General features: G+C 42.1%; 1 protein-coding gene across 2 annotated transcripts in view; it reads left to right on the top strand.

The window, feature by feature from the left end:
* The first annotated feature begins 821 nt into the window (after window positions 1-821).
* Window positions 822-26531, top strand: part of polk (polymerase (DNA directed) kappa) — a 110543-nt gene continuing 84833 nt past the window's right edge. The window contains exons 1-3 of one of the 2 annotated variants that reach the window (XM_078563629.1): window positions 822-938; window positions 6540-6745; window positions 20411-20530. In XM_078563629.1, coding sequence (XP_078419755.1) covers window positions 6599-6745; window positions 20411-20530 — 267 coding nt within the window. In that variant the 5' untranslated portion in view covers window positions 822-938; window positions 6540-6598. Of the gene's footprint in view, window positions 939-3860; window positions 4036-6539; window positions 6746-20410; window positions 20531-26531 lie in introns of those variants that run through there. The other variant, XM_078563639.1, reaches the window with a different exon arrangement.

The following is a 26531-nucleotide window of genomic DNA, read 5'->3' as shown; positions in this document are numbered from 1 at the left end:
AAATTGTTCCAAACAAGTGGCAAATCTGAGAAACTGGATACTGATGCTTTGAGTGAACAAGCTGGGAGGTCAGACACCAAGATCTGCTGTCAGGGACTGAATATGAGGAAGAATGTTGATTACTGAGCTAGAGAAAACAGAAAGTTTACAGTTAGGAAGCATGATATGATGGGGCTGGTGAAGGAGCTGGGCCTGAGGTGACCATACAGGCAATAATAAATTAATAGTCATGTGGTTCCAGTGAACAAATCAGCTTGCTACGTTTTTTTTCCTTTTCTAGTATATGCTAGTTGATCTCCCATGGCGTTGCTCATAGGGAGTCAATTAAGTCTTCAGGTGAAGTGGGATTAGGAGGTGGGATCAAACTGAACTCAGGGCATTTTGTCTTCTTTTTAAAGTTATACATTCGTTCTGACTTTTACACTTCCATTATTATAAGTTCCTATTTCCACATTTATAAAATTGACATACATGATCTTGTCACACTATAATTATACCCGCCTGCCAGCCATGTTGCTGCAACACCTCAGTTGGAGGGTGGGTGGGGAGGACATACTTTACATGGCCTGTATTCCATTATAAGTGAGGGATGGGGAGGGGGTGATAAGAAACATATGACAAGATGTAAGAATTTAAAAATAATAGATTATGTAACTGTAAGGTTACAACAGTGGTATAAACAGAATGGATGTATTTCTGCACATCCGGCTGAAATATAGGAGAGAGTAATAGGGAATTCTTACTGATCTATTGTGCAAGGTGGGGGAGGAGTGGAATCTTCACCGTACGTCATCAGCACTTCCGGTACGGCTGTATTCCACGTTGCCAGGAAGTGACGCAAAGGCTGACAAGAAATGACGTATGCACCAGATTAGCAACGGAAGCTGGTGGAGGGATGAAGGGCTGAGAGCGTTTGATTGCGAATAATGAGAGCCCTGGTAATGTTTTATAATTAACAAAAAGCAGATTGTCTTTCGTCCATGGGTTCTTAAAGATCTGTAATGTTTGGGTAGTTTGTGCTGTTTCGCCCAGTCATCCTGACCAGAAGCTGCACCAATGATAGGATATTTCACAGTTGGCAGTAGGCTAGAAGCCACAATTAGAAATGTTGTCATTTAAAGGAAATGCCCTGTAATGCTGGCTCTGGGGCAGGCTTTAGTTTTTAAATCCCTTACCAGTTATACACCAATGATTACAGCATTTCAGAGTACACTGAGATGGGAGGGGAGGCTTTGTCATAGGCACCTGGAGCAGAAAGTGGGTTAGTCTCATTCCAGGTTAATCATACCTGAAACAAAAACAAAAATAGCTGGAAAAACCCAGTTGACGTTTCGAGTCCATATGACTCTTCAACTGTGTCCCTCTCCGCAGATGCTGTCAGACCTGCTGAGTTTTTCCAGCTATTTTTGTTTTTGTTTCAGATTTCCGGCATCCGTAGTATTTTGCTTTTAATCATACCGGACCCGTCCTGTAACATTATTGAGACATGTCCGATTTTGCTTATTGACCTGGTCCCATGATCTGTTATGCAATGTTGTTACATTTTTAAACACAGCACTCCTGTGGAGTCCAACCTTGTCTGAAGAAAGACTTACATTTATATAACACCTTCCATAAATCATAGCCAATAAAGTACTTTTGAAGTGTAGTTCACTTTGTACTAGAAGATGGCCCAGTGAGTTTAATATGTACATGCGAAAATGTGTAATATATAAATGTGTAAATTGTCTGATGAGGAAGAGAGGCCCTGTGAATTGTTAAATTGCACAAGTTGTTAGACAAATTTGTGTTAGTTAAAAACAAAATACTGGGGATGCTGGAAATCTGAAACAAAACAAAAGATGCTGGAAAAATTCAGCAGGTCTGACAGCATCTGTGGAGAGAAAGACAGAGTTAATGTTTCAAGTCCGTATGACTCTTCAGAGATTTGAAGAAGAGTCATACGGGCTTGAAACATTAACTCTGTCTTTTCACAATTTGTGTTGGTTGGCTGTTAGCCTTGTGAAAACACTGGCTTGCTCTCAACCTCCCCATACTTCCTGTACTTGCTGAATCTGCATATTAATAGCCAGTTTAACTCATTACATAAAGTTAGGGCTGGAATTCAATGGTGTAAGCACTTTTTAAATGGTTAAATTATGACCCTGCAATGTTACTCAACTTCTCTGGCCTAGAAAGAGAACAGTTTACAACATGGAGTCTCATTCCTATTGGTAGTAAATTGTAGAGATTTCAGTTCTTTTTCCCTTATTTTTATAGAGCCATAGAAGCACAGAAAAAGGCCCTTTGGCCCATCGAGTCTGCGCCGGTCAAACAAGTACCTAACTATTCTAATCCCATTTTCCAGCACTAGGCCCATAGCCTTGTATGCCATGGCATCGCAAGTGCACATCCAAATACTTCTTAATTGTTATGAGGGTGTCTGCCTCTACCACCCTTTCAGGCGGTGAGTTCCAGATTCCCAACGCCCTCTGGGTGAAAAAATCCTTCCTCACATCCCCTCTTAACCTCCTGCCCCTTACCTTAAATCTATGCTGCCTGGTTATTGATCCCTTCACCAAGGGGAAAGTTCCTTTCTGTCTACCCTATCTATGCCCCTCATAATTTTATACACATCAATCATGTACCCCCTCAATCCCCTCTGCTCCAGGGAAAATAACCCCAGTCTATCCAATCTCTCCTCATAACTAAAACTCTCCAGCCCAGGCAGCATCCTGGTAAATTTCCTCTGCACTCTCTCTAGTGCAATCACATCCTTCCTATAATGCGGATTCCAGAACTGCACGCAATACTCTAGCTGTGGCCTAACCAGCGTTTTATACAGTTCTAGCATAACCTCCCTGCTCTTATATTCTATGCTTCGGCTAATAAAGGCAAGTATCCCATATGCCTTCTGAACCACCTTATCTACCTGCCTGCTACCTTAAGGGACCGGTGGACATGCACACCAAGGTCCCTCTGATCCTCAGTACTTCCCAGGGTCCTACTATTCATTGTGTATTTTTCTTTCTGCCTCCTCCTTTTCCCTCCTGATTCCTGTTTCTGCACCCGACTTGACTGTTTACTTTTCCTTGTTTCTTTCTCATTCCTTAAATCTCAGTAGTTAAAGAGATAGACTGTTGGTCCTGTAATTCAACAACGATCCCTTTTGCCCATCCAGCAACTTATGGGGCAAAAGGTTTTAAAGCTGAATTGTGAGGGTAAAGGTCTAACTAATGGATGCTGTGAGATGCCCCACTCCAGAAAAATCGGGGCCACTGTATTCTAATCTCTCTATGGAATGAACCTGTGCTGTCAGTCTTGTTGGGCAATTCGGAAAGATGTGGAGCTATTGATGGTTTTACAACATTGGTGATAGTCAAAGGAGTATCCTTACTCACTAAAATATATCAGTAAACAGCGTTGTTAAGTTTACGAGTTGGATTTTTTCCCCAAACTACCTAATAACTATTTAATGCAGGAAACTAAATTGAGGGATAGAATGAGGGGTAAAGGTGTAGGACTAATTCAACAACTTACACTGTACAGAAACCTCTGTATCTGTACAGAAATGTTTCATACTATAAGGCATTGCACTCTGAACCGTGCCACACTAAACTACGTGGGCAGAAAACCAAGGGCGATTAGTGCAAAGCCTGTTCCCAAAAATCGGACCCTGGCTAGAGGACAATTTCATTTAAACGTAATATACTGTGATATGATTTGCTTCATTATAAATTCAGAATGTAGTTGTTCACTGGCTTTATTTCTTCATGCATTTTACTGTATGTTTCTATCCTCATGAATGAGGGAGCTGTGGCCCAAGACCGCAAGAATTCTTACTCTAGCTTTGCAGAAAGTTTAATGCCAGAATTCTGCTAATGACGCCTCTGGTCAGGATGAGGAGACAGTCAAACCTGTGGAAAGTCACTGCTGTTTACTAACATGTTGGAGAATGTAAGGGGCTCCTTGCAGTTTTTCCCACAACTAAGATTGAGGATGGCTCAAACTCTCTCTGAAGGAAGCCTGGACACAATTATTAGGTCATACAGGGATGTGAGTTCCCAGTTTTTGAGCTAGCCTGCTCTATATTGAGCCTTTAAAAAAAGATGTTTTATATTTATACAAATTCACCCTGTGTCTCTTGCCATTCCTGGTTCAAAGGGTAGATAAGTTGCTCCAAGGCTTTGTGAAATATCGAAAAGTGGTTTAGAGTGATTTGTTTAAGTTTAAAAATAATTCTTCCTCTTTCTTTCAGGAAATACTGAGCATCTGCTTGCAGTATTTCCTGTGGATCTGACAAAGGTCAGAAGTTTACCAATCGGGAAAGTGCAGGCATGAACATTTGGCAGCGGATCACTGAATTGTCTCCCTGAGTGATTTAGATGTCCAAATTGTGACTTCTGCTTTGTGGCGATCTAGCTCTCAATGCCAGGCAACTTGATTTTGTTTGTACTTACTACTTATTTTCTGGTTTGTTCTGTTTGAATTCTGAGTCTGGAGATTTGCAAAGGGTTGTGTTTAGGATTGTTCTATCATTAATCATGAAATTCCATATTGTGACACCAAGATACGGGAGTATCAATCATGTAAGATACATGTAAATGAAGTGAAAAATAAATTTAAACTCCATATGGCCTCAAGGTAACACATTCATCTATATGGTTTATGAAGATGGAGAACTCCAAACACCCCTGCTTTACATGAATTAAATAAAAACTGTATTTCCACAATCATAATTTGTAAACATGCCTTCCACCATAAACTACCTGCCCTTTTGTGAGATTTTAAATCATGCGAATTGGATATAATATTTAGAATAGGTTTAAGAATAATGGTTTTGTTTCAATAATGTGCACAGCCACTGCCACTGCTGCCGCCACCCCCCCCCCCCACCCACCAATCCCACCAATCCCACTGCACTATCTTAACCCAGTGGGCAAGTGAGCCACATAGTGTGATAGTGTGATTAAGATCCAAGCAGACAAAGGAAGTCACAGATTTGATCCCTGTTTTGTGGCATTTGGTTTCTGGGGAGGGGGAAAATTGGCCTGGGTTCAAATGGGGGAGGGGCAGAGCCATTGGGAAGAAAATCAAGAGAAAATAAAAAGCTTCACTGACATTCTGCTTCTCTGCAATCTCAAAGCATGGTTGTTTGACAGACTTTCCTGCCCCAGGTAGTAAACATTCAGGTTTTACATTTCACAGCAGCACCTCATTAAGGAACATTCCACAGCAGTACATCATTAGATGAGGAGTGTGATAATTTCTTTTCCTAAACTACATAAAATGTTAGTTGCTTCAAAGTAGATGTATGGTTTTAAGGTTACCCAATGTTTGTAATGGAAGGTTAGAGAAATACATCAGTACTGATGAGTGAGCTGCATATCATTACACAATATGGGATGGTGAAAACAAAAAGGAAGCCCCATCTGCACAAAAATTAAATCCTGGTACACAAAAAGTAAGCTACCCCCACCCCCTGTTCTTGCATGTGAGTTACCTCCATCCTCCATTCCTCCTCCCTTTCTTCACTCTCAAAAACTGACCAAAGACTGTGTGTTGTCGCAGGCAAGTGGAGAGTATTCTGTCACACTTCTGGCTTGTGTTTCGTAGGCGGTTGAGAGGATTTGGGGAGTTAAGTGGATATTCACCACAGAATATCCAGCCCCTCACCTACCCTTGTAGCCACAGTATTTGTTGCCAGTCCATCTAAGGTTCTTATCAGTGGTAACTCCCAGGATGTTTATTATGAGGGATTCAGCGATGGTAAAGCAGTTGAATCTCAAGGGAAGGTGTTTAAGTTCTGTCTTGTTGGAGATGGTCTTCACCTGCACTTATGTTGCACAATTACTGCTTTCCATTTTCAGCCAAAGCTTGAATATTGTCCACTGCATTGGAAGTAATTCAGAGACGATCAACTCAACTGGATTCTTGGGGTGAAGGGGTTATCTTATGAGGAAATGTTGGGCCTGTATCCAGAGTCGTCAGTTTACAAGCTGTGGTGTTTGAGGAAGTGTGTCGCATGACCTTGATCTGACCTCCTAATACTGTTGTTCAGTAGGTCTTTGGTCATCCTAGAATGGAACACAAAAAGAATGTAAGAGAGTAGAGAGAATGGTCCAACTCTTAAAATTGATGGAGTTGGAGGGCAGGTAATGGCTGCTCCTTGATTGGTGGATTTTTGACCACCTATTAATTGTGGAACAGTCTTTTCAGTGCTATACGTCTGGAATGTAAAATCTCTTGAAGGTGCTGAAGTTGGTTCAGCATGCAATCCCAAAGAAGGGAGATTTGCAGGCCTATTCAAAGAAACTTGCAGGCCACATTTCATCTGGGCTATGCTTTGAACATGACTGCTAACTGGAAAATCATTCAATCAACCAATGTCTGTCCTAGAAAAATTATCATAAAAATAGTATTTATTTTATAATTGCATTGCAACAAGGAAGAAATGTGAGGACTGTATTTTAAAATTGATCACTTGCTTATGTTCCTGAAATCTGCAGTGAGATTTTGTCCTAACTGGTCAAACCACTTCTGTGTTTTCAATTATTTAGGACTGGAATGTGTGATTTAAAAAGATAAAGGTACAGCTAAATTGATAAAAGAAGCCAACATGGAACATACTGCAAAAGAAACTGCGGACAGCTCTGCCTCCAGTGATGGTGGCATTCTTTCCAGGATGGCTCTCAACGATAATAAAGCTGGAATGGAAGGGTTGGATAAAGAAAAAATTAACAAAATAATTCTGGAAGCCTCTAAGGTTAGTTACAGCTGATATTTACATTTTGCAAAACAAAGCAAGCATGACATTTTAGTGCCTAACTTTCGTGATTAATATTAATAAAATAGAGAGCAGACTTAGTTGGAAAGGTAATGACAGATGAATGGGGTGAATTTCCACCTCTGTAACTGGTATAAAACTGTGTTCAGTTCAAAACACTGAACAAAAATGCACTTGTAGCACACAATTATAAAATCACTATATTAAGAAATTATCCTTATATCCAATCCGTCATAATATTGTCTGTCTTCTGCATTCAATCTGTCACCAAACGTTCTTATTTCCATCATCAAAATCTTGCATGACTACATCCCTAATATATCCTGATTGTCACTAAAACCCTTTGACAGTTCCAGTTTTCACTTTTCTAATGTCCTCCAAGCTGAACTCCCAAGCCCTGCCCTACGCATGCCCCAACTTAACCAAACCTCTTCTGCTACATCTTATCCCATGTCAAGCCTCAATTACCTTCCATCCCTAGTTCTCTCTGACCTCCATTGGCTTCCCGTCCTGCAAAGCATTGAATTATCTTTAATGGGATCCCATTCCCTTTTTCCATTCTCCTATTGTTTATCAAAATATTTACTTCAATATCATTTGCAAGTTTTTTGTCCATTTTCCCTCATTGTTTTTTGTATTCCTTTGGGTTTTTTAAAGCTCTCCTAGTCTGCTAACTTAACACTTTCCATGCATTTGTGTAAATATTTTGGTTTAGCTTGATGCTGTGTCTTGGCTCATTTGTTGACCATGATTTCTTAACTACACAAGTGGAGCCCCTTTGCCTTTTAAGAGTATGTACTGATTTTGTACCAAATACTTTGAATACTTCTCACTGTTTGTCTGTAGGTTTACTGTAGGTTTAGTAGTTCAGCCCTCTTAATTGTGATATATTTATTTTGCAGCCCTTCAATGCACCCAAATGGCTCATATTTGGTGTTACAAAAACATGTTAATTTCTTTAAGTGTAATTGGGTAGTCAAACTGGGATCATCTTATTCTTAATATAAATTAAAAAAGGATAAAAATAAGTAAGTTATAAAAAAAAAAGAAATGTTTAAAAGCTATGTAATTGAAAAACAATATTTTAGTGGAAAATCCAGTTATTATTAAAAGATAAGGGAAAAAGTTTCTCGCTCCATGTTTCCCTACATATTTCCCACTCTGATTCTTTGTGTCAACTCTTTGTCTTTGTATTTGTCTTTCATTGTCTGTCTGTGCCTCTGACTCTAAAACAATTATTCTTGGCTGTTGTCTCTCTAGCTGCCCAAGTCTTTTTTATTCTCTATCTCTACTTTTCTGTTATTATTTTCCCTCCTATTTCTTTGACATGCATCCTATTCTCTGTCCAGCAGCAGCCTGACATAGTCATACTCACTGAATCATACCTTACACCCAATGTCCCAGACATGTCCATCACCATCGCTGGATGTATCCTGCTGCACTGGCAGGCGGTATACAGTTGAGAGTGAGTTGCCCTAAGAGTTCTCAACATTGTCTCCGGGCCCCATGAAGGCTCACGGCGTCAAGTTAAACACGGGCAGGGAAACCTCCTGCTAATTATCATCTACCGCCCTTCCACAGTACTCGTCCATGTTGAACACCACTTGGAAGAAGCACTGAAGGTCGTAAGGGTGCAGAATGTATTCTGGAAATTTCATTATCCATCACCACGTGGTTTGATAGCACCTCAAGTGACTGAGCTGCTGAGTCCTGAAGGACATATCTTCCAGACTGTGCCTGCAGCAGGTAGTGAGGAAACCAACAAGAGGGAAAAACCGACTTGCCCTCACACTCACCAATCTACTTGTTGCTGATGCTTCTGCCCATGACAGTATTGGTAGGAATGACCACCACACATTCCTTGTGGAGAAGAAGTCTTGTCTTCACACTGAGGATACAGTTCATCGTGTTGTGTGGCAGCACCACAAGCTAAATGGAATAGATTTAAAACAGAATAGATAGCTCAAAACTGAGCATCTATGAGATGCTGTGAGCCATCAACAGCAACAGAATTGTACTCAATCACAATCTGTAATCTCATGGCATGGCATATCCCTCACTATACCATTACCATCAAGCCAGAGGAGTGCAGGAGGGCATGCCAAGAGCAGCACCAGGCATTCCTAAAAGTGAGGTGAAATTGTAACATGCATGCAAAATAGCAGAAGCAGCATGCGATAGACAGAGCTAAGTGATCCCATAATCAACAAATCAGAACAAAGCTCTGCAATCCTGCCACATCCAGTCATGCATGGTGGTGGCTAATTAAAAAACTGACCAGAGGAGAATTTTTTTATTCTTTCATATAGGATGTGGGCATCGCGACAAGGTCAGCATTTGTTGGCCACCCCTAATTTTCCTTGAATTGCATGGCTTGCTAGGCCATTTCAGAGGATAGTTAAGAGTCAACCACATTGCTGTGGGTCTGGAGTCACATGTAGGCCAGACCAGGTAAGGATGGCAGATTTCCTACCCTGATGGACATTGGTGAACCAGATGGGTTTTTTTATGGCAATCAGTGATAGTTTCGTGGTCATTGTTACTGAGACTAACTTGATATTCTAGAATTATTAACTGAATTCAAATTCCACCAGCTGCCATGGTGGGATTTGAATGTCCCCAGACTGTTAGCCTGGGCCTCTGGATTTCTAGTCCAGCGACATTACTGCAATGCCAGCACCTCACAGTCTCCACAAATATCTCCTTCCTCAATGCTGGGGGAGCCCAGCACATCAGTGCAAAAGACATGGTTGAAGCATTTGACACTATCTTCAGCTAGAAGTGCCAAGTGGATGATCCATCTCAGCCTCCCCCTGAGGCCCCGAGCATCAGAAATGCCAATTTTCAGCCAATTCGATTCACTCCACGTGATATCAAGATACAGCTGAAGACACAAGATACTGCCAAGACACTGGGCCCTGATGACATCTCAGCAATATTACTGAAGACTTGTGCTGCAGAATTAGCCATGGCCCTGGCCAAACTGCTGCAATACTGTCATCTGCCTGAGCATGTGGAAAATTTCCCTGTCCATAAGAAACAGGACAAATCCAATCTGCCCACTTATCACCCCCGTCTTCTCTCAATCATCAGCAAAGTGTTGGCAGGTTAGTCGACAGTGCTGTCAAGGGGCACTTACACAGCAATAACCTGCTCACTGCTGCTCAGCTTGGATTCTGCCAGGATCACTCGGCTCCTGACCTCATTACAACCTTGGTCCAAACATTGATAAAAGAACTGAACTCAAGGGGAGGTGAGAGTGACTGCCCTTGACATCAGCATTTGACTGAGTATGGCATCAAGATGTCCTGGCAAAATTGAAGTCAATGGGAATCGGGGGGAAAACTCTCCACTGGTTGGAGTCATACCCAGCACAAAGGAGATGGTTGTGGTGGTTGGAGGCCACTTATCTCCACCCCAGAACATTGTTACAGGAGTTCCTCAGGATAGTGCCCTAGGTCCAGCCATAGTCAGCTTCTTCATTGACAAATTTCCCTCACTGAGCTGATGATTGCACAATGTTCTGCACCATTTGTGTTTCCTTAGATGTTGGAGCAGTCTGTGTCCATATACAGCAAAACCTGGACAACATTTAGGGATGGGCAATAAATGCTGGCCTCGTCAGTGACACCCATATCCCATAAATGAATAAAAAACAAAATTCAGGCTTGGGTTGTTAAGTGGCAAGTAACATTCATGGCACAACATTGCCAGGCAGTGACCATCTCTGATATGAGAGAGCATCTAATCACCTCCCCTTGACATTCAACGGCATTACCATTTCTGAATCCACATCAACATCCTGGGGGTTACCATTGACCAGAAACTGAACTGGACTAGCCACATAAATACTGTGGTTACAAGATCAGGTCAGAGGCTGAGAATCAGCTGTGAGTAATTCACTTGCTGACTCCCCAAAGCCAGTACACTATCTACAAGGCACAAGCCAGGAGTCTGATAAAATGCTCTCCACTTGTCCGAATAAGTGTGGCTCCAATAATACTGAAGAAGCTTGACACAATTCAGGACAAAGCAGCTCACTTGATCGACACCCCATCTATTACCATAAACATTCACTGCCTCCACCAAGGATGCAAAGTGGCAGCAGTGTCTACCATTTACAAGATGCACTGTAGCAATTCACCAGTGCTCCTTCAACAATACCTTCCAAACCTGCAACCTCTGCCACCTCAAAGGACAAGGACAGCAGATGCATGGGAACACCACCACCTGTAAGCTCCCATCCTAGTAACACATCATCTTGACTTGGAATTATATATGCCGTTCCTTCACTGTTGCTCGGCGAAAATCTTGGAACTCCCTTGCTAACAGCACTGTGAATGTGCCTACAGTAGAACTTCAAGAAAGCAGCACACCACTGCCTTCTCAAGGGCAGCCGGTCTTGAGCAACAAATGCTGCCAGTGATGCCGACATCCCATGAGAGAATAATAAAAAATGATCTCTTGTCAATCTTTTTTTAGTCAGCTATTTAAATGAGCTCTTTGGGGTATAGCTTCCAATAGTTTGCAATCTGGGTGAAATTGCCTGAACCACCGGAATAGGTTGTGGAAACCTGAATGTACATTATGTCAATCTTAAATTGAGTTTCCACAATCTTTAATGCTTTAAGAATCATGTTGCCCAATGCCCACCCTCAAAATAGGCCACAGCTCATTAAAATAATGAGGATGGTGAGTTTTGGCCATTTGTGGCCATTGGAGGATTGCATTCAAATTGAGCTTGTTTTGTTAGGTGCAGAGACGTTAGTAGGTGTGTTTTCAAAGTTTTTACACCTTAAAAATATTTTATTTACTAGGAAATTGACTAGAAACTAGTGAACAGTTTAATATAGTTTTTATTTTCAGTACTTTAAGATCAGTCTGTTCACAGGTAGAGGACTAGAAACTTATCCAAATTGTTAATTTTTTGTGATAAACCAATTTTCAGCTCTATTAATAAACTGCATTAGGTTGCCACTCTTAAATAATAAAAGTGACTATCTTTTAATGCAAGAACAAAGGTAAATTCTATTTCAGTGACCATTGTACTGGTTCATGAAAGATTTTACATTTGTGATGATACAGATGAGCAGAAACTTAAAACTGTCACCTAACCAGTGTAATTTGCAACCAATCTCTTGATTGCAGTCGAAATGGAAACACTATCCTTTAATATTTGATTTCCCAGCAGCATCTCCATGTTTGCTCTTGGGAGAGAGGGGAAATATGTATCAAACTGAGTCCAGCAGAAGTAAAGCATTTGAAAGAAGGAGTGGAGGGCCCTAGGAACATAATTGCACTTGAAAGTATTTTTAGGAAAGGTGTAGTTGCCTGTGACAAACAACTTGATTGTTGAAATATCTGTGGTAGCTATTTGATCACATGACTTGCATAGAACGAACATTCTACAGTCACATAGTAGCACTGTTTTACAGATCTCATTGCAATTAGTAACAAAGATATACTGCATTCAAACATAAGAAGTAGGAGTAGGCCATTTGGGCCTGCACCGCCATTCAACAAGATCATAGCTGATCTGCCCCAGGCCTCAACTCCTCTTTCGTGCCAGCTCCTCATAGCCTTCAACTCCCTGATATTTCAAAAATCTATCTACCTCCTCTTTAAATACTTTCAGCGATCTAGCCTCAACAACTCTCTGGGCTAGAGAATTCCAGACATTCAATACCCTCTGAGAGAAGAAATTCCTTTGTATGGGTGCCCCCTTATTCTGTAACTATGTCCCCTAGTTTGAGATTCCTCCACTAGTGGAAACATTTTTCAACATCTACCCTGTCAAGCCCCCTCAGAATCTTGTACGTTTCAATAAGATCACCCCTCACTCCAGTGAATAAAGGCCTAACCTGTTTAGCCGTTCTTGATAAGTCAACCCCTTCATCCCAGGAATCAGCCGAGTGATTGAACTGCCTCCAATGCCAATATATCTTTTCTTAAATATGGGGACCAAAACTGTACACAGTACTCTAGGTGCGGCCTCACCAACACCCTGCACAATTGTAACAAGACTTCCCTATTTTTAAACTCCAACCCCCTAGCAATACAGGCCAAAATTCCATTTGTCTTCTTAATTACTTGCTGCACCTGCATGCTAACTTTGTGTTTCATGCACAAGAACACCCAAATCCCTCTGTGCTGCACTTATTTGGAGTCTCTCTCCATTTAAATAATAGTCAGTCTTTTGATTCTTCCTACCAAAGTGCATGACCTCACACTTTCCTACATTAAACTCCATCTGCCAAGGTTTTGCCCACTCACTCAATCTATCTATATCCCCTTGCAGATTCCTTATGTCCTCATCACAACATGCCCTCCCACTTATTTTGGGTACACTACACTTTGCCCCCTCCTCCAAAAAAATTAATATAGTTAGTAAATAATTGAGGCCCTGGGACTTATCCTTGTGGCACTCCACTAGTTATGTCTTTCCAACCTGAAAAAGACCCATTAATCCCGACTCTGTCGTCTGTGTGTTAACCAATCCTCAATCCATACTAATACATTACCTCCAATACCATGAGCTTCTATCTTGTGCAATAACCTTTTAACAGGCACCTTATTGAATGCCTTCTAGAAATCCAAATACACTACATCTACTGGTTCCCCTTTATCAACTCTGCTTGTTATATCCTCAAAGAACGCTAGCAAATTTATCAAACATGATTTCCCTTTCACAGAACCATGTTGAATTTGTTTGATTGTGTTAAGCTTTTCTAAATGTCCTGCTATTTCTTCCTTAATAATGGACTGTAGCATTTTCCCAACGACAGATGTTAGGCTGACTGGCCTATAGTTTCCTGCTTTATGTCTCCCTCCCTTCTTGAACAGGGAATCACATTAGTGGTTTTCAAAACTGCTGGGACACTCCCGGAATGCATTGAGTTCTGAAATATTTCAACCAATGCCTCCATTATCTGTGCAGCCACTTTCTTTAAAACTCTTGGATGCAGGCCATCAGGTCCTGGCGACTTGTCTGCCTTTAGTCCCATTAGTTTGTCTAATACTTTGTCACATGTGATAGAGACTGTTACAAGATCTTTTCCCCTCCTCCCATCAGCTCCTTGCTTATCTGATATTTTTGGGATGTTCATAGTGTCCCCCGTCGTGAAGACCGATGCAAAATATTGGTTTAAATTATTTGCCATTTCCCTGTTCTCCATTGTCAATTCTCCAGTCCTATGCTCCAAGTGCCCCAACTCACTTTAGCCACTCTCTTTCTTTTTACAAACCCATAGAAGCTCTTGTTGTTTGTTTTTATATTTCTTGCCAATTTACTTTCATAATCAGTTTTCTTGCTCTATATTAGCTTTTTAATCATCAGCTGCTAGTTCCTGAAAAAATTCCCAACCCTCTGGCCTACCACTAGTTTTTGCTGCTTTGTATGCCTTAGTTTTTGATTGGATACTCTCCTTGACCACCTTTGTTAACCACGGGTGGTTCACCCTTCTCATGACATTTTGGAGATGGTCATTGCCCGACACTTGCATGGCGTGAATGTTACTTGCTACTTGTCAGCCCAAGCCTTGATATTGTCCAAGTCTTGCTGCGTTTGGACATGGACTGCTTGACTCAGGCCTGAGTCAAGCTGACCAAACTCAACCCTTCTTCTGACTGCAGCCCAAAACCTTCATGCCAATATCACTGCAATATGGCTGAAAACACTTACAATCCCCAATACAGCTTTTCTGTGTGGTGTAGGTGAAAGGCCTGAGGCAAGGTGACTAGCCATGACCCTCTTTCCAACTGCAGCCCAGATACTCAGATCTGCTCTTCTTTTATAATACTTTAACTCAGACATGTCAAAACATATTCCCTGTTGTTCCAATGTCCATTTAGTTGATTCCACGCAAAGACCAGAGAAATATCATCAACTCCTGCTGGTTGAAACAATATGGAGTTTTCTATGGAAGATGTATCCAGAGGAATATTATCAGTTCTCATTGTATGAGCAATTCTCCTGCTATTGAGGTGGCACAGTAACAGCACCTGGCTCCAAAGTTAATGAGGGTTTGAATGATCCTATCCCAGTACTATTGTCTGTGGTGCAGACCTTAGTTGTATAATTCCTTGAGTGTATTGTACTGGATAATCAGACTTCTTGATTGCATTAGTCAATGTCCAAACCCTTTTGATGAGCAACTGAGTTTTTACTAAATATCCGAATTAACCCCTTGCAGCCCAGCCCTGTACTGTTGACTGCAGCTTGGCTTTTTGTAATTTATAGTTTCAATCATGAGGTCAAAACATGTCCATGGGTTTGAAATTATGTTCCATAAATTTCCCAGTTGGAGGGGATTCCAACCCTACAGTCACTCTTCGGGAATAACAACAAAATAGGAGAGATTTGGAATTGTTTTCTGTTTCACCTACATGCGGGTCTCTGCTGGTCACCTTCCCCCAAGATGAGTGCAGGATATTGAATATTAAAAAAAAAGTTATTGAGTTATTGCTTTCAGGTAAAGAGTTGTACATGGGGAAAATACTGGCAGCTTTGATTTCAATCTGTTTTTAAAAATTCCTCTTTTGATCAGAAGTTTAAATTGAGTGCTTTATCTTTGAACAATTCTAGGCTTAAATACAAGCTCACAAAAACACTGTTGCAGAACTTACTAATTGTTTCTCTTATTATTATCATTCTGCTATTTGTATATTCATACTTTTCGCTTCGACCACAGGTCAATTAAAAGCAGCATTGATATCAAGTAGAATAACTTTGGCAATGTGTCTTGGTATCTGAAAGAGCAAGTCAGTTAAAGAATAACTACCTTTTTGGCAGTTGTATTAAAACACTTCCAATGGTATTGTAATTGGCAAAGTAGTAGTTTATAGTACTGTATCATGGCACAATACCCTCAAGCATCGTAAACAAAGAATGCAGGCTTGGTTGACCTCTTAGTCTTTGAGGCAGACGTGGGTCATAGCTGTAAGAAAGATATGAAAGAACTTGCCGTTTACAATCTCATGATGACCCAAAGCGCTTTGCGTTCCGTAAAGTACTTTTGAAGTACAGCCACTGTTGTAGGGAAGAGAGATAGGCCATTTGCATACAGCAAGGTTCCATATGCAGCAGTGATATAAATGACGAGCTCGTTTATGTGCTCAAGTGCCAGGGATGGAGCTTTAATCTACAACTTTCTGACTCAGAGTTGAGAATGCTGCCACTGAGCCAAGGCTGACATTTATATAATTTAAAAGTTTTGTGCTGTGCATCGCAAATTAAACCTCTCCATAGGTGGAAACAAAAATCAAGTATTGTGTTTTCTCATTGACTCAGGAAAAAGTAATTTAAACATACAGATTCCCTGAAATATACATAGATCAGAAAAAGATCCCGCAGAAAAGCACCCAATTGAAACATAATTATGTCATTCCATTTAATTTTCTTAAAGTCGTTCCAACTTTCCAAAAATCATTTGGTAATACAGAACTTGAGTATTGCTGAAAAAAGAGACTTTTTGTTGAAGCTTTTCATCTTGCACTCCTCAGGACAATTCTCAAGAAAATGCTAATGTCAGGGAAACAACAAATTTATACTGTATGAGAGGAGAGTGCTGATTGGTTGGCGAGTGGACTCTGATTGGTAGAGGTGTTGCCATGGAGAATGCACCACCAATGATGGTGACTGACAGTTAACTACCAAGTATTATTCGAAATTTAAGCCAGGCAGCTTGACTCTGGTCAACACATTGCCCTGGGGAATGAACCAGCGAATGGCTGTCACTTATCTTGTTTAGCTGAAACAGGTGCAATGTGTGTACATGTTCTTTCTGTCTGAAAAGAACAGGGTCCGGTGTATTAATATATGTAGCTTCCAGTACACGCAAATGCACCACACTGTGAGCTCGAATGGCAATCTTAAATTGGTTGTCAGCAGATTTCTTAGCACTCGTGGATTATTTAGCAAATGTGGTCCAACCGTAGAATCACATCTAATATCAAACACTGTTTTGAGTTTTGCAAGTACGGGTTGGTTGTATATGGTCTGTACCTTGCCCGTTGCGAACAGTAGAAGGGATATGCTGCTTGATAAAATCCGCCAGTCTTTGGGATGTATAGCTTACATGCCTAGCATCACACTGACACTGAAATTCATATTCCACATTACTCATTTGTGTGATAGGCAGAAAGTCTTTTTGGCTTGAAGGCAGCTTTCTGTTTGCGGTGAACACCAATTGTGTTGCTACCACATAGCAGCGAGAAAAAGCTAGCACCACTACTGACTGAGCTTGCCGAGTCCGAAAGGCAGTAGCTGCTAGACTGGGTCTTTGGCAGGCTTCAGGGGACGAATGGCACTCTTGCTCCTAATTCCTATGTTCGGCAGGTGGTGAGGGAACCAACAAGAAGCAAAAACCTACTTGACTTCGTCCTCACCAACCTACCTGTCGCAGGTGCATCCGTCCATGACAGTATTGGTAGGAGCAACCACTAATTTTTATTTTAACCACAATATTTTTATTTTTATTTTGGATTTCCAGCATCCACAGTTTTTTGCTTTTATCACCGCACAGTCTTTGTGGAGACAAAGATTTGCCTTTACATTGAGGATACCCTCCATTGTATTGTGTGGCACTACCACCGTGCTAGATGGGATAGATTTTGAACAGATCTAATAACTCTAGACTGGGCTTCCACGAGGCACTGTGGGCCATCAGCAGCGGCAGAATTTTATTCAACCACAATATGTAACCTCATGGCCTGGCATACCCCCCACTTTATCATTAGCATCAAGCCAGGGGATCAACCCTGGTTCAAAGATGAGTGCAGGATGGAATGCTAGGAGCAGCAACAGGCAATACTAAAATGAGGTGTCAACCTGGTGAAGCTACAACACAGGGCTACTTGCATGCCAAACAGCAGAAGCAGCATGCGATAGACAGAGCTAAGTGATCCTACAACCAACGGATCAGATCTAAGCTCTGCAGTCTTGCCACATCCAGTCGTGAATGGTGGTGAACAATGAAACAACTCACTGGAGGAGGAGGCTCCTCATGTATCCTCATTCTCAATTATGGAGGATCCCAACGCATCAGTGCAAAAGACAAGGCTAAAGCATTTGCAACCTTCTTCAGCCAGAGGTGCTGGGTAGGTGATCCACCTCACTCCTCCTGAGGTTCCCAAAATCACAGATGCCAGTCTTCAGCCAATTCAACTCACTCCACGTGACATCAAGAAATGACTGAAAGCACTGGCTACTGCAAAGACTATGGGCCCTGACAGCATTCCGCAATAGTACTGAAGACTTGTGCTCCAGAACTAGTTGCGCCCCTAGCCTGTGTGTTCCAGTACAGCTACAACACTGGCATCTATCCAGCAATGTGGAAAATTGCCCAACTATGTCCTGTCCACAAAAAGCAGGACAAATCCAAACCAACTGATTATTGCCCCCTTAGTCTACTCTCAATCATCAGAAAAGTGATGGATGGGGTGGTCGATGGTGCTATTAAGCGGCACTTACTCAGCAATGACCTGCTCACTGACACTCAGTTTGGGTTCCGCCTGGGCCGCTCAGCACCTGATCTCATTACAACTTTGGTACAAACAAGGACAAAAGAGCTGAACTCAAGAGACGAGGATGGTTGTGGTTGTTGGAGGTCAATCATCTCAGTCCTGGGACAGCATTGCAGGAGTTCCCCAGGGTAGTGTCCTAGGGCCAACCATCTTTAGCTGTTTCATCAATGATCTTCTCTCCATAAAGTCAGAAATGGGGATGTTCATTAATAATTGCACAATGTTCAGCACCATTCGCAACACCTCAGACACTGAAATGTTCCGTGACCATATGCAGCAAGACCTGGACAATATTCAGGCTTGTGCTGATAAGCAGCAGGTAACATTCGTGCCACACAGGTGCCAGACAATGACTATCCCCTGCAAGAGAGAATCTAAACATCTCCCCTTGATATTCAGTGGCTTAACCATCGCTGAATCCTCCACTATCAACATTTTGAGTGGGGGGAGGGCAGGGTGGTTACCATTGACCGGAAACTGAATTAGACCAGCTATATAAATACTGTGGCTACAAGAGGGGCCGAATTGTCTACTGCTCCTATGTTCTTAAGAGCAGGTCAGAAGCTAGGAATCCTGCGGTGAGTAACTCACCTCCTGACACCCCAAAGCCATCTAGAAGGCAGAAGTCAGGAGTGTGATGGAATACCCCACACTTGGCTGCATGAGTGCAGTTCCAACAACACTCAAGCAGCTTGATACCATCCAGGTCAAAGCAGCCTGCTTGATTGGCACCCCATCAACCAGCACCTTCAGCATTCACTTCACTCACCTCTGATGCACTGTGGCAGCAGTGTGTACCATCTACAAGATGCACTGCTTGAACTCACCAAGACTTCAACAGCACTTTCCAAACTCATGACCTCTACCACCTAGAAGGACAAGGGCAGCAGATGCATGGGAACACCTTCACCTACAAGTTCCCTGCCAAGTCATACACTATCATGACTTGGAACTATATTGCCATCCCTTCACTGTCGCTAGGTGAAAATCCTGGAACTCTGTTCCTAACAGCACTGTGGGTGTTCCTGCAGCAGTTCAAGGTAACTCACCAGCACCTTCCCAAAGTGAATTAGGGGTGGGCAATAAATCTGGCCTAGCCAGCGACGCCCACATTCTTTGAACAAATATAAAAAAAATCTGGCGTGATGTATCTCAAAGTGCTTTTAACCTTTTATTACTTTACAATGGACAAACTGATTTAGGAATAGGAGTAAGCATTTAGGAGCTTGTTCTGCCATATAACTAGATAGTAGCAGATCTTTACTGCAACTTTACTTACTTGCCTTTTGAAGGAGATAGTTCCAGATTTCTACATCTCTGCGTGAAGAAGTCAATGACTCTGCTCTGGTTTTAAGGTTATTCCCCCTTGTACTGGATTCACCCACAAGGGAAATAGTTTTCTTCTATTTACCATATCAAATCCTTTAGTCATATTAAACATCTTAATTGGATCACCCTTAATCTTCTACATGCAGGAGAATACCAGGTTAATCATCTGGCTTTGTAATTTCACCCTTTTAGTTGATATAATTCTGGTGAATCTGTGTTGTATCTCCTCCAAGGCCTATATGTCCTTCCTGAGTTGAGGTGCCCAGAGCTGAATGTAGTATTCTATATGCGATCTCACTAGAGTCTTATACAACTGGAGCATTAATTCCACTCATTTGCATTTCATCCCCATTTGAAATAACAGCTAACAATTCACTACCTTTTTAAATTACTTTTTGCACTTGTCCACTCATGTTTCCTGTTTCTGTACACGAACCCCTAAAGCTCTCTGCTCCTCTGTAACTCCTACCATTCCTAGTGTGGGCTCACACTACTTGCAATTGAACTTTATCTGCCAGTTTTCTTGGACTGTGTCTGTAGCTCTTTATAGCATTTATTAATTATTACTTTTGAAACAAATACATATACTTTTGAAACATCTGTGGGTGTTTTCTTTGAAGACTGAGCATTTCAGTTTACATAATTCTGCATTAATTGCTAGTTGAAGTGAGTAAATTGCAGGTTGCTATTGTCTTAAGGAGTGAGTCAGTGATGATGCATTGTTTAACACTTAGCACAAAATGCCTAATTTTGACATAAATCAATCCTGAATGCTAATCTTTTGTTTTCTAGGGATCAAGGTTTTATGAAAATGAACGAAAGAAAGAACAACAGGTGAACCAGCGAATTGAGAAAATGTTACAGCAGAAAGCACAGATTACAGAGCAACAGCTAAAGAAAAGGCAGCATCAGGTAAGAGGCAAGGAAAAATTAGCAGGGGTCTTTATATTTGCATATTTCCAAAGAGATTCTGGATCTTTGTCAGCATTGAATTTGTTGATTTGCACCTTTTAATGGTTCAGAAAGAGAAATCAAGAGGAAAAGAAAGGTTTGATTGCGAGGAAAAAAAGAGACAAAGGAAAAGTATTAATTTGAATTGAAAAATTTTAAAATTGTTTTAAACTGTTTTCTTTGGCAACTGGGTCAGTAACCAATCATAGATTTTAAATTAGCAAAAGAATTATAGGGGAATTGAGGAATTTTTAAATTTCAAACAGAGGGTTGTTGAGATCTCAAACACATTCCACCATATTTTCATGTAATCAGATTCTGTAGGAATTTTCAAAAAGCTATTGGGCAAGTACTTGAAGAGGAATAATTTGCGTGATCATGAATAAAAAGCTAGAATGTGGGACTAACTTGGACAGCTCTTTCAAAGATCAGCCACAGGTACAACGGGCTGAATGGTCAGCCAGAATTGCACAGAATAGCCAAGTCTGGAGGTAACAATGGCATGGATGAGGATTTCAGCAACAGAGAGCTGTATATTTTAAAATCTCCAAAAGCAATTGAAACCTGAAGGATTAAGACTCCGTACTCGTTTAGTCAATTTTCAATGCCAGAGAGGTTGATTGGGAGTACAGGAATAGAGAAACCTTGGAGGCTTATGTGTACAAATTGTTGAAGCTGGCAGGGCAGATTGAGAAAGTGGTTAAAGAGACATATGGAATCCTGGGCTTTATAAATAGAGGCATCGAGTACAAAAGCAAGGAAGTTATGATAAACCTTTATAAAACACTGGTTCAGCCTCAAGTGGAGTATTCGGTGCCCAGAATTGGACAGCACTTTAGGAAGGATGTGAAGACTTTAGAGAGGGTGGACTAAAGATTTATGAGAATCATTCCAGAACTAAGGGACTTCAGTTACATGAATAGATTGGAGAAATTAGCATTGTGTTCTTTAGGGAAGACGAGATTGAGCAGAGATTTGATAAGGGTGTTCACAATTATGAGTGGTCTAGACAGAGTAGATAGAGAGAAACTGTTCCCATAGGTGTAAGGGTTGAAAACCAGTGGACACCGATTTGAAGGTGATTGGCAAAGAACCAGAGGCAACATGAGGAAAAGCTTTTTCACACAGTGAGTGGTTAGATTGTGGATTATAATGCCTGAGGATTTGGTGGAGGTGGATTCACCTTATTTTTTATTCATTCACGGGATGTGGGTTTTGCTGGCTGGGACAGCATTTATTGCCCATCCCTAGTTCCCTTGAGAAAGTAGTGGTGAGCTGCTTTCTTGAACCGCTGCAGTCCATGTGGTGTAGGTACACCCACAGTGCTGTTAGGAAGGGTGTTCCAGGATTTTAACAGTGAAGGAACAGCGATATATTTCCAAGTCAGGATGGTGAGTGACTTGGAGGGGAAATTCCAGGTGGTGGTGTTCCCATTTATCTGCTGTCCTTGTCCTCCTAGATGGTAGTGAGCGCGAGTTTGGATGGTGCTGTCTAAGGAGCCTTGGTGAATTCCTGCAGTGCATCTTGTAGATGGTTCACACTGCTGCAACTGTGTGTCGGTGGTGGAGGGAGTGAATATTTGTGGATGTGGTGCCAATCAAGCGGGCTGCTTTGTCCTGGGAGGTGTCAAGCTTCTTGAGTGTTGTGGGAGCTGCACTCATCCAGGCAAGTGGGGAGTATTTCATCATGCTCCTGACTTGTGCCTTGTAGATGGTGGACAGGCTTTGGGGAGTCAGGAGATGACTTACTCGCCACAGGATTCCTAGCTTCTGACCTGCTTTTGTAGCCACAGTATTTATATGGCTAGTCCAGTTCAGTTCCTGGTCAGTGGTAACCCCAGGATGTTGATAGTGGGGGATTCAAGTGATGGTAATGCCATTGAACATCAAGAGGCAGTGGTTGGATTCTCTTTTGTTGGAGGTGGTCATTGCTTGACACTTGTGCGGCACGAATGTTACTTGCCACTTGTCAGCCCAAGCCTGGATATTGTCCAGGTCTTGCTGCATTTGGACATGGAGTGCTTCAGTATCTGAGGAGTTGTGAATGGTGCTGAACATTGTGCAATCATCAGCAAACTTCCCCACTCCTGACTTTACGATGGAAGGAAGGTCATTGATGAAACAGCTGAAGATGGTTGGGCCTAGGACACTACCCTGTGTAACTCCTGCGGTGATGTCCTGAAGCTGAGATGACTGACCTCCAACAACCACAACCATCTTCCTTTTGTGCTAGGTATGACTTCAACTAGTGGAGAATTTTCCTCCTGATTCTCATTGACTCCAGTTTTGCCAGGGCTCCTTGATGTCACACTCAGTCAGATGTGGTCTTGATATTGAGGGCAATCACTCTCACCTCACCTCTGGAGTTCAGCTCTTTTGTCGATGTTTGAACTAAGGATGCAATGAGCTCAGGAGCTGAGTGGCCCTGGCGGAACCCAAACCTGGCATCAGTGAACAGGTTATTGCTAAGCAAGTGCCTCTTGATAGCACTGTTGATGACCCCTTCCAATACTTTACCCATAATTGAGTGTAGACTGATGGGGCAGTAATTGGCTGGGTTGGATTTGTCCTGCTTTTTTGTGTACAGGACATACCTTGGCAATTTTCCACATAGCTGGGTAGATGCCAGTGTTGTAGCTGTACTGGAACAGCTTGGCTAGGGGTGCGGCATGTTCTGGAGCACAAATCCTATGTACTTTTGCTGGAATATTGTCAGGACCCATAGCCTTTGCAGCATCCAGTGCCTTCAGCCATTTCCTGATATCACGTAGAATGAATTGAATTGGCTGAAGACTGTGCTGCGTGGGACCTCTGGAGTAGGCCAAGATGGATCATACACTTGGCACTTCTGGCTGATGATTGTAGCAAATACTTCAGCCTTATCTTTTGCACTGATGTGCTGGACTCCTCCGTCATTGAGGATGGAGCAATTTTTTGAGCCTCCTCCTCCAGTGAGTTGTTTAATTGTCCACCAGCATCCACGACTGGATGTGGCAGAACTGTAGAACTTAGATCTAATCCGTTGGTTGTGGGATTGCTTAGCTCTGTCTATCACTTGCTGCTTATGCTGCTTGGTACGCAAATAGTCCTGTGTTATAGCTTCACCAGGTTGACACCTCATTTTTAGGTATGCATAGTGCTGCTCTTGGCATGCCCTCCTGCACTCTTCATTGAACTAGGGTTGATCCCCTGACTTGATGGCAGTGGTAGATTGGGGATATGCTGGGCCATGAGATTACAGATTTTTTTTTAGTACAATTCTGCTGCTGCTGATGACCCACAGCACCTCATGGATGCCCAGTCTTGCTAGACCTGTTTGAAATCAATCCTATTTAGCACGGTGGTAGTGCCACACAGCACGACCAACGGTATTCTCAATGTGAAGGCAGCACTTTGTCTCCACAAGGACTGTGTGGTGGTCATTCCTACCGATATTGTCATGGAGCGATGCATCTGCGGCAGGCAGTTCGATGAGGATGAGGTCAAGTATGTTTTTCCCTCTTGTTGGTTCCCTCACCACCTGCTGCAGAACCAGTCTAGCAGCTATGTCGTTTGTGACCCATTTATGAGCTCGATCTGTAGTGGTGCTACCGAGCCACTCTTGGTGATGGACATTGAAATCCCCCACCCAGAGTACATTCTGCGCCCTTGCCACCCTCAGTGCTTCCTCCAAGTGGTGTTAAACATCAGCTGAGGGAGGGCAGTCCATGGTAATCAGCAGGAAGTTTCCCGTCCATGTTTGACCTGATGCCGTGGGACTTCATGGGGTCTGGAGTCGATGTTGAGGACTTTCAGGGCAACTCCCTCCCAACCACTGTGCCGCCACCTCTGCTAGGCCTGTCCTGCCGGTGGGACAGATGGTGATGGTGGTATATGGGATATTATCTGTAAGAGATGATTCCATGAGAATGACTATGTCAGGCTGTTGCTTGACTAGTCTGTGAGACAGCTCTCCCAATTTTGGCACTAGCCCGCAGATGTTACTAAGGAGGACTTTGCGGGTTTGACATGAGTTTGCCATTGTTGTTCCCGGTCCCGAGGTTGATGCCAGGTGGTCTGTCCGGTTTCATTCCATTTTTGTGACTTCGTAGCAGTTTGATACAACTGAGTGGCCTGCTGGGCCATTTCAAAGGGGTTTTTTTTTTAAAAAAAAGAGTTAACCACATTGCTGTGGGTCTGGATTCACATGTAGGCCAGACCAGGTAAGGACGACAGATTTCCTTCCCTAAAGGACATTAGTGAACCAGATGGGTTTTTACATCAATCAGCAATGGTTTCACGGTCATCATTAGACTTTTAATTCCAGATTTTTATTGAATGTGTGATCGGAATCTCATCTCAGGGTCAAATATGACACCAAGGCTATGTACAGCCTTGCTTAGGGAGAGGGATGGATTTGGTAGCCAGGAAATGGAGTTCAAAGTGGGGACTGGAAATAGTGGCTTCAACCTTTCCAACATTTAATTGGAAGAAATTTCTGCTCATCCAGTTCTGGATGTCAGATAATCAGTCTGATAATATAGCAACAGCGGAGGAGTTGAGAAAAATGGTGTTGAAGTAGAGCTGGGTGGTCATCAGTGTACATATGAAAACTATCACTGTGCTTTCTGATGACGTGGCCAAGGAGCAGCATGTAGGTGAGAAATAGGAGGGGGCCAAGGATAGATCCTCTGGGGACACCAGAGGTACTGGTGCAATAACAGGAAGATAGGCTATTAAGATTAGATAGATAAAATGGAATCCAGCGAGTGTAGTCCTATCCACATGGATGATGGTGGAGAGGCATATCACAAGTGCAGTTACATCACACGTGATTGCTGATAGGTTCTGCCTTCTCTTGAGTTAAAAATTCAACTGGTGCAGACATCCAACCATGTTAAATCAGAGCACATAGGAACAATATTGTCAGGACAGTTGCTGAAAAGTATAGTAGTAGAATGGAGCTTGACAGAAAATGGGAGCACCAATGAGTTAAAAAATACAAATCGACTAGAAGGTCTGTGAAAAATGGCCAAGCATAAATCAATGTGTGATGCAACAATTATTTAATTTATCCTTTTGTTTGTTGACTCACACACTTCCTCAGTGTTATATCTTGGATGGAATGTATAAGATGGAATGATAGATGACAGGGGGTCTTATATCTAAGTTCTCCTCATAATTTCTCATTATCAAATCTAGGAGGCTCGCCCTTCGTCCCGTCATAACATGCGGCCTGAAGATCTCACTATTTACATCTGTGACCACATCCTCATTTACACATTGCTGATGTCCCCTTGCCTGTCCTAATTGTCACTTTCTAACCCAAGCAAAGTGAACTCCTACTTCACTTCCAAGCATGCACTGACATTCTAACCCGTGCTTTCTGTGACCGTAGAATCATAGAATTTTACAGTAGTGAGGGAGGCAATATGGCCTGTATTACCTGTGCCAGCTCTACGAAAGAGCTATGCTTCCATCAAATTCCATTGTCTTTCCCCAAATTGTTTTAAATTTTATTTTTCAAATGTGCATTAACTGCTGTCTTGCGATATCTCTCCCCATCTTCAGAAATGTCCTCAAAACCCACCTCTTTGACTGAGTTTTCAGTTACTTACCCAAACCATCACCTTCCTACTCCTTGTTACCTTCCTCTTTTCTTAAAGAGTTTTGGGACATTTCACTGTGTTCTTGTGCCACTGCCCATTAATTTACAAATGCTGCGAGAGAATTCTGTACTCGTATCCACCAAAGTAAATAATGTTTATCTTGTGTTTATCAAAATAACCAGAGATAATTTTGCTATATTGAATAATAATGTAATACAGTATAGAAAAGGCCATACAGCCCAGTAAGTCGATCCTCATTTTAATGCCTTGTATCATCCTCTGCTTTGAATACTTCCCTTCAAAGATAACCTGGTCTCTGCCTCAACCGCTCATTTTGGTAATATGTTCCATGCTTCAACAACGACAATGTGTAAG

The sequence above is a fragment of the Cetorhinus maximus genome, chromosome 2, assembly GCF_964194155.1.
Source record: "Cetorhinus maximus chromosome 2, sCetMax3.hap1.1, whole genome shotgun sequence".
Taxonomy (NCBI): Eukaryota; Metazoa; Chordata; class Chondrichthyes; order Lamniformes; family Cetorhinidae; genus Cetorhinus; species Cetorhinus maximus.
This window is presented reverse-complemented; position numbering and strand designations above follow the sequence as displayed.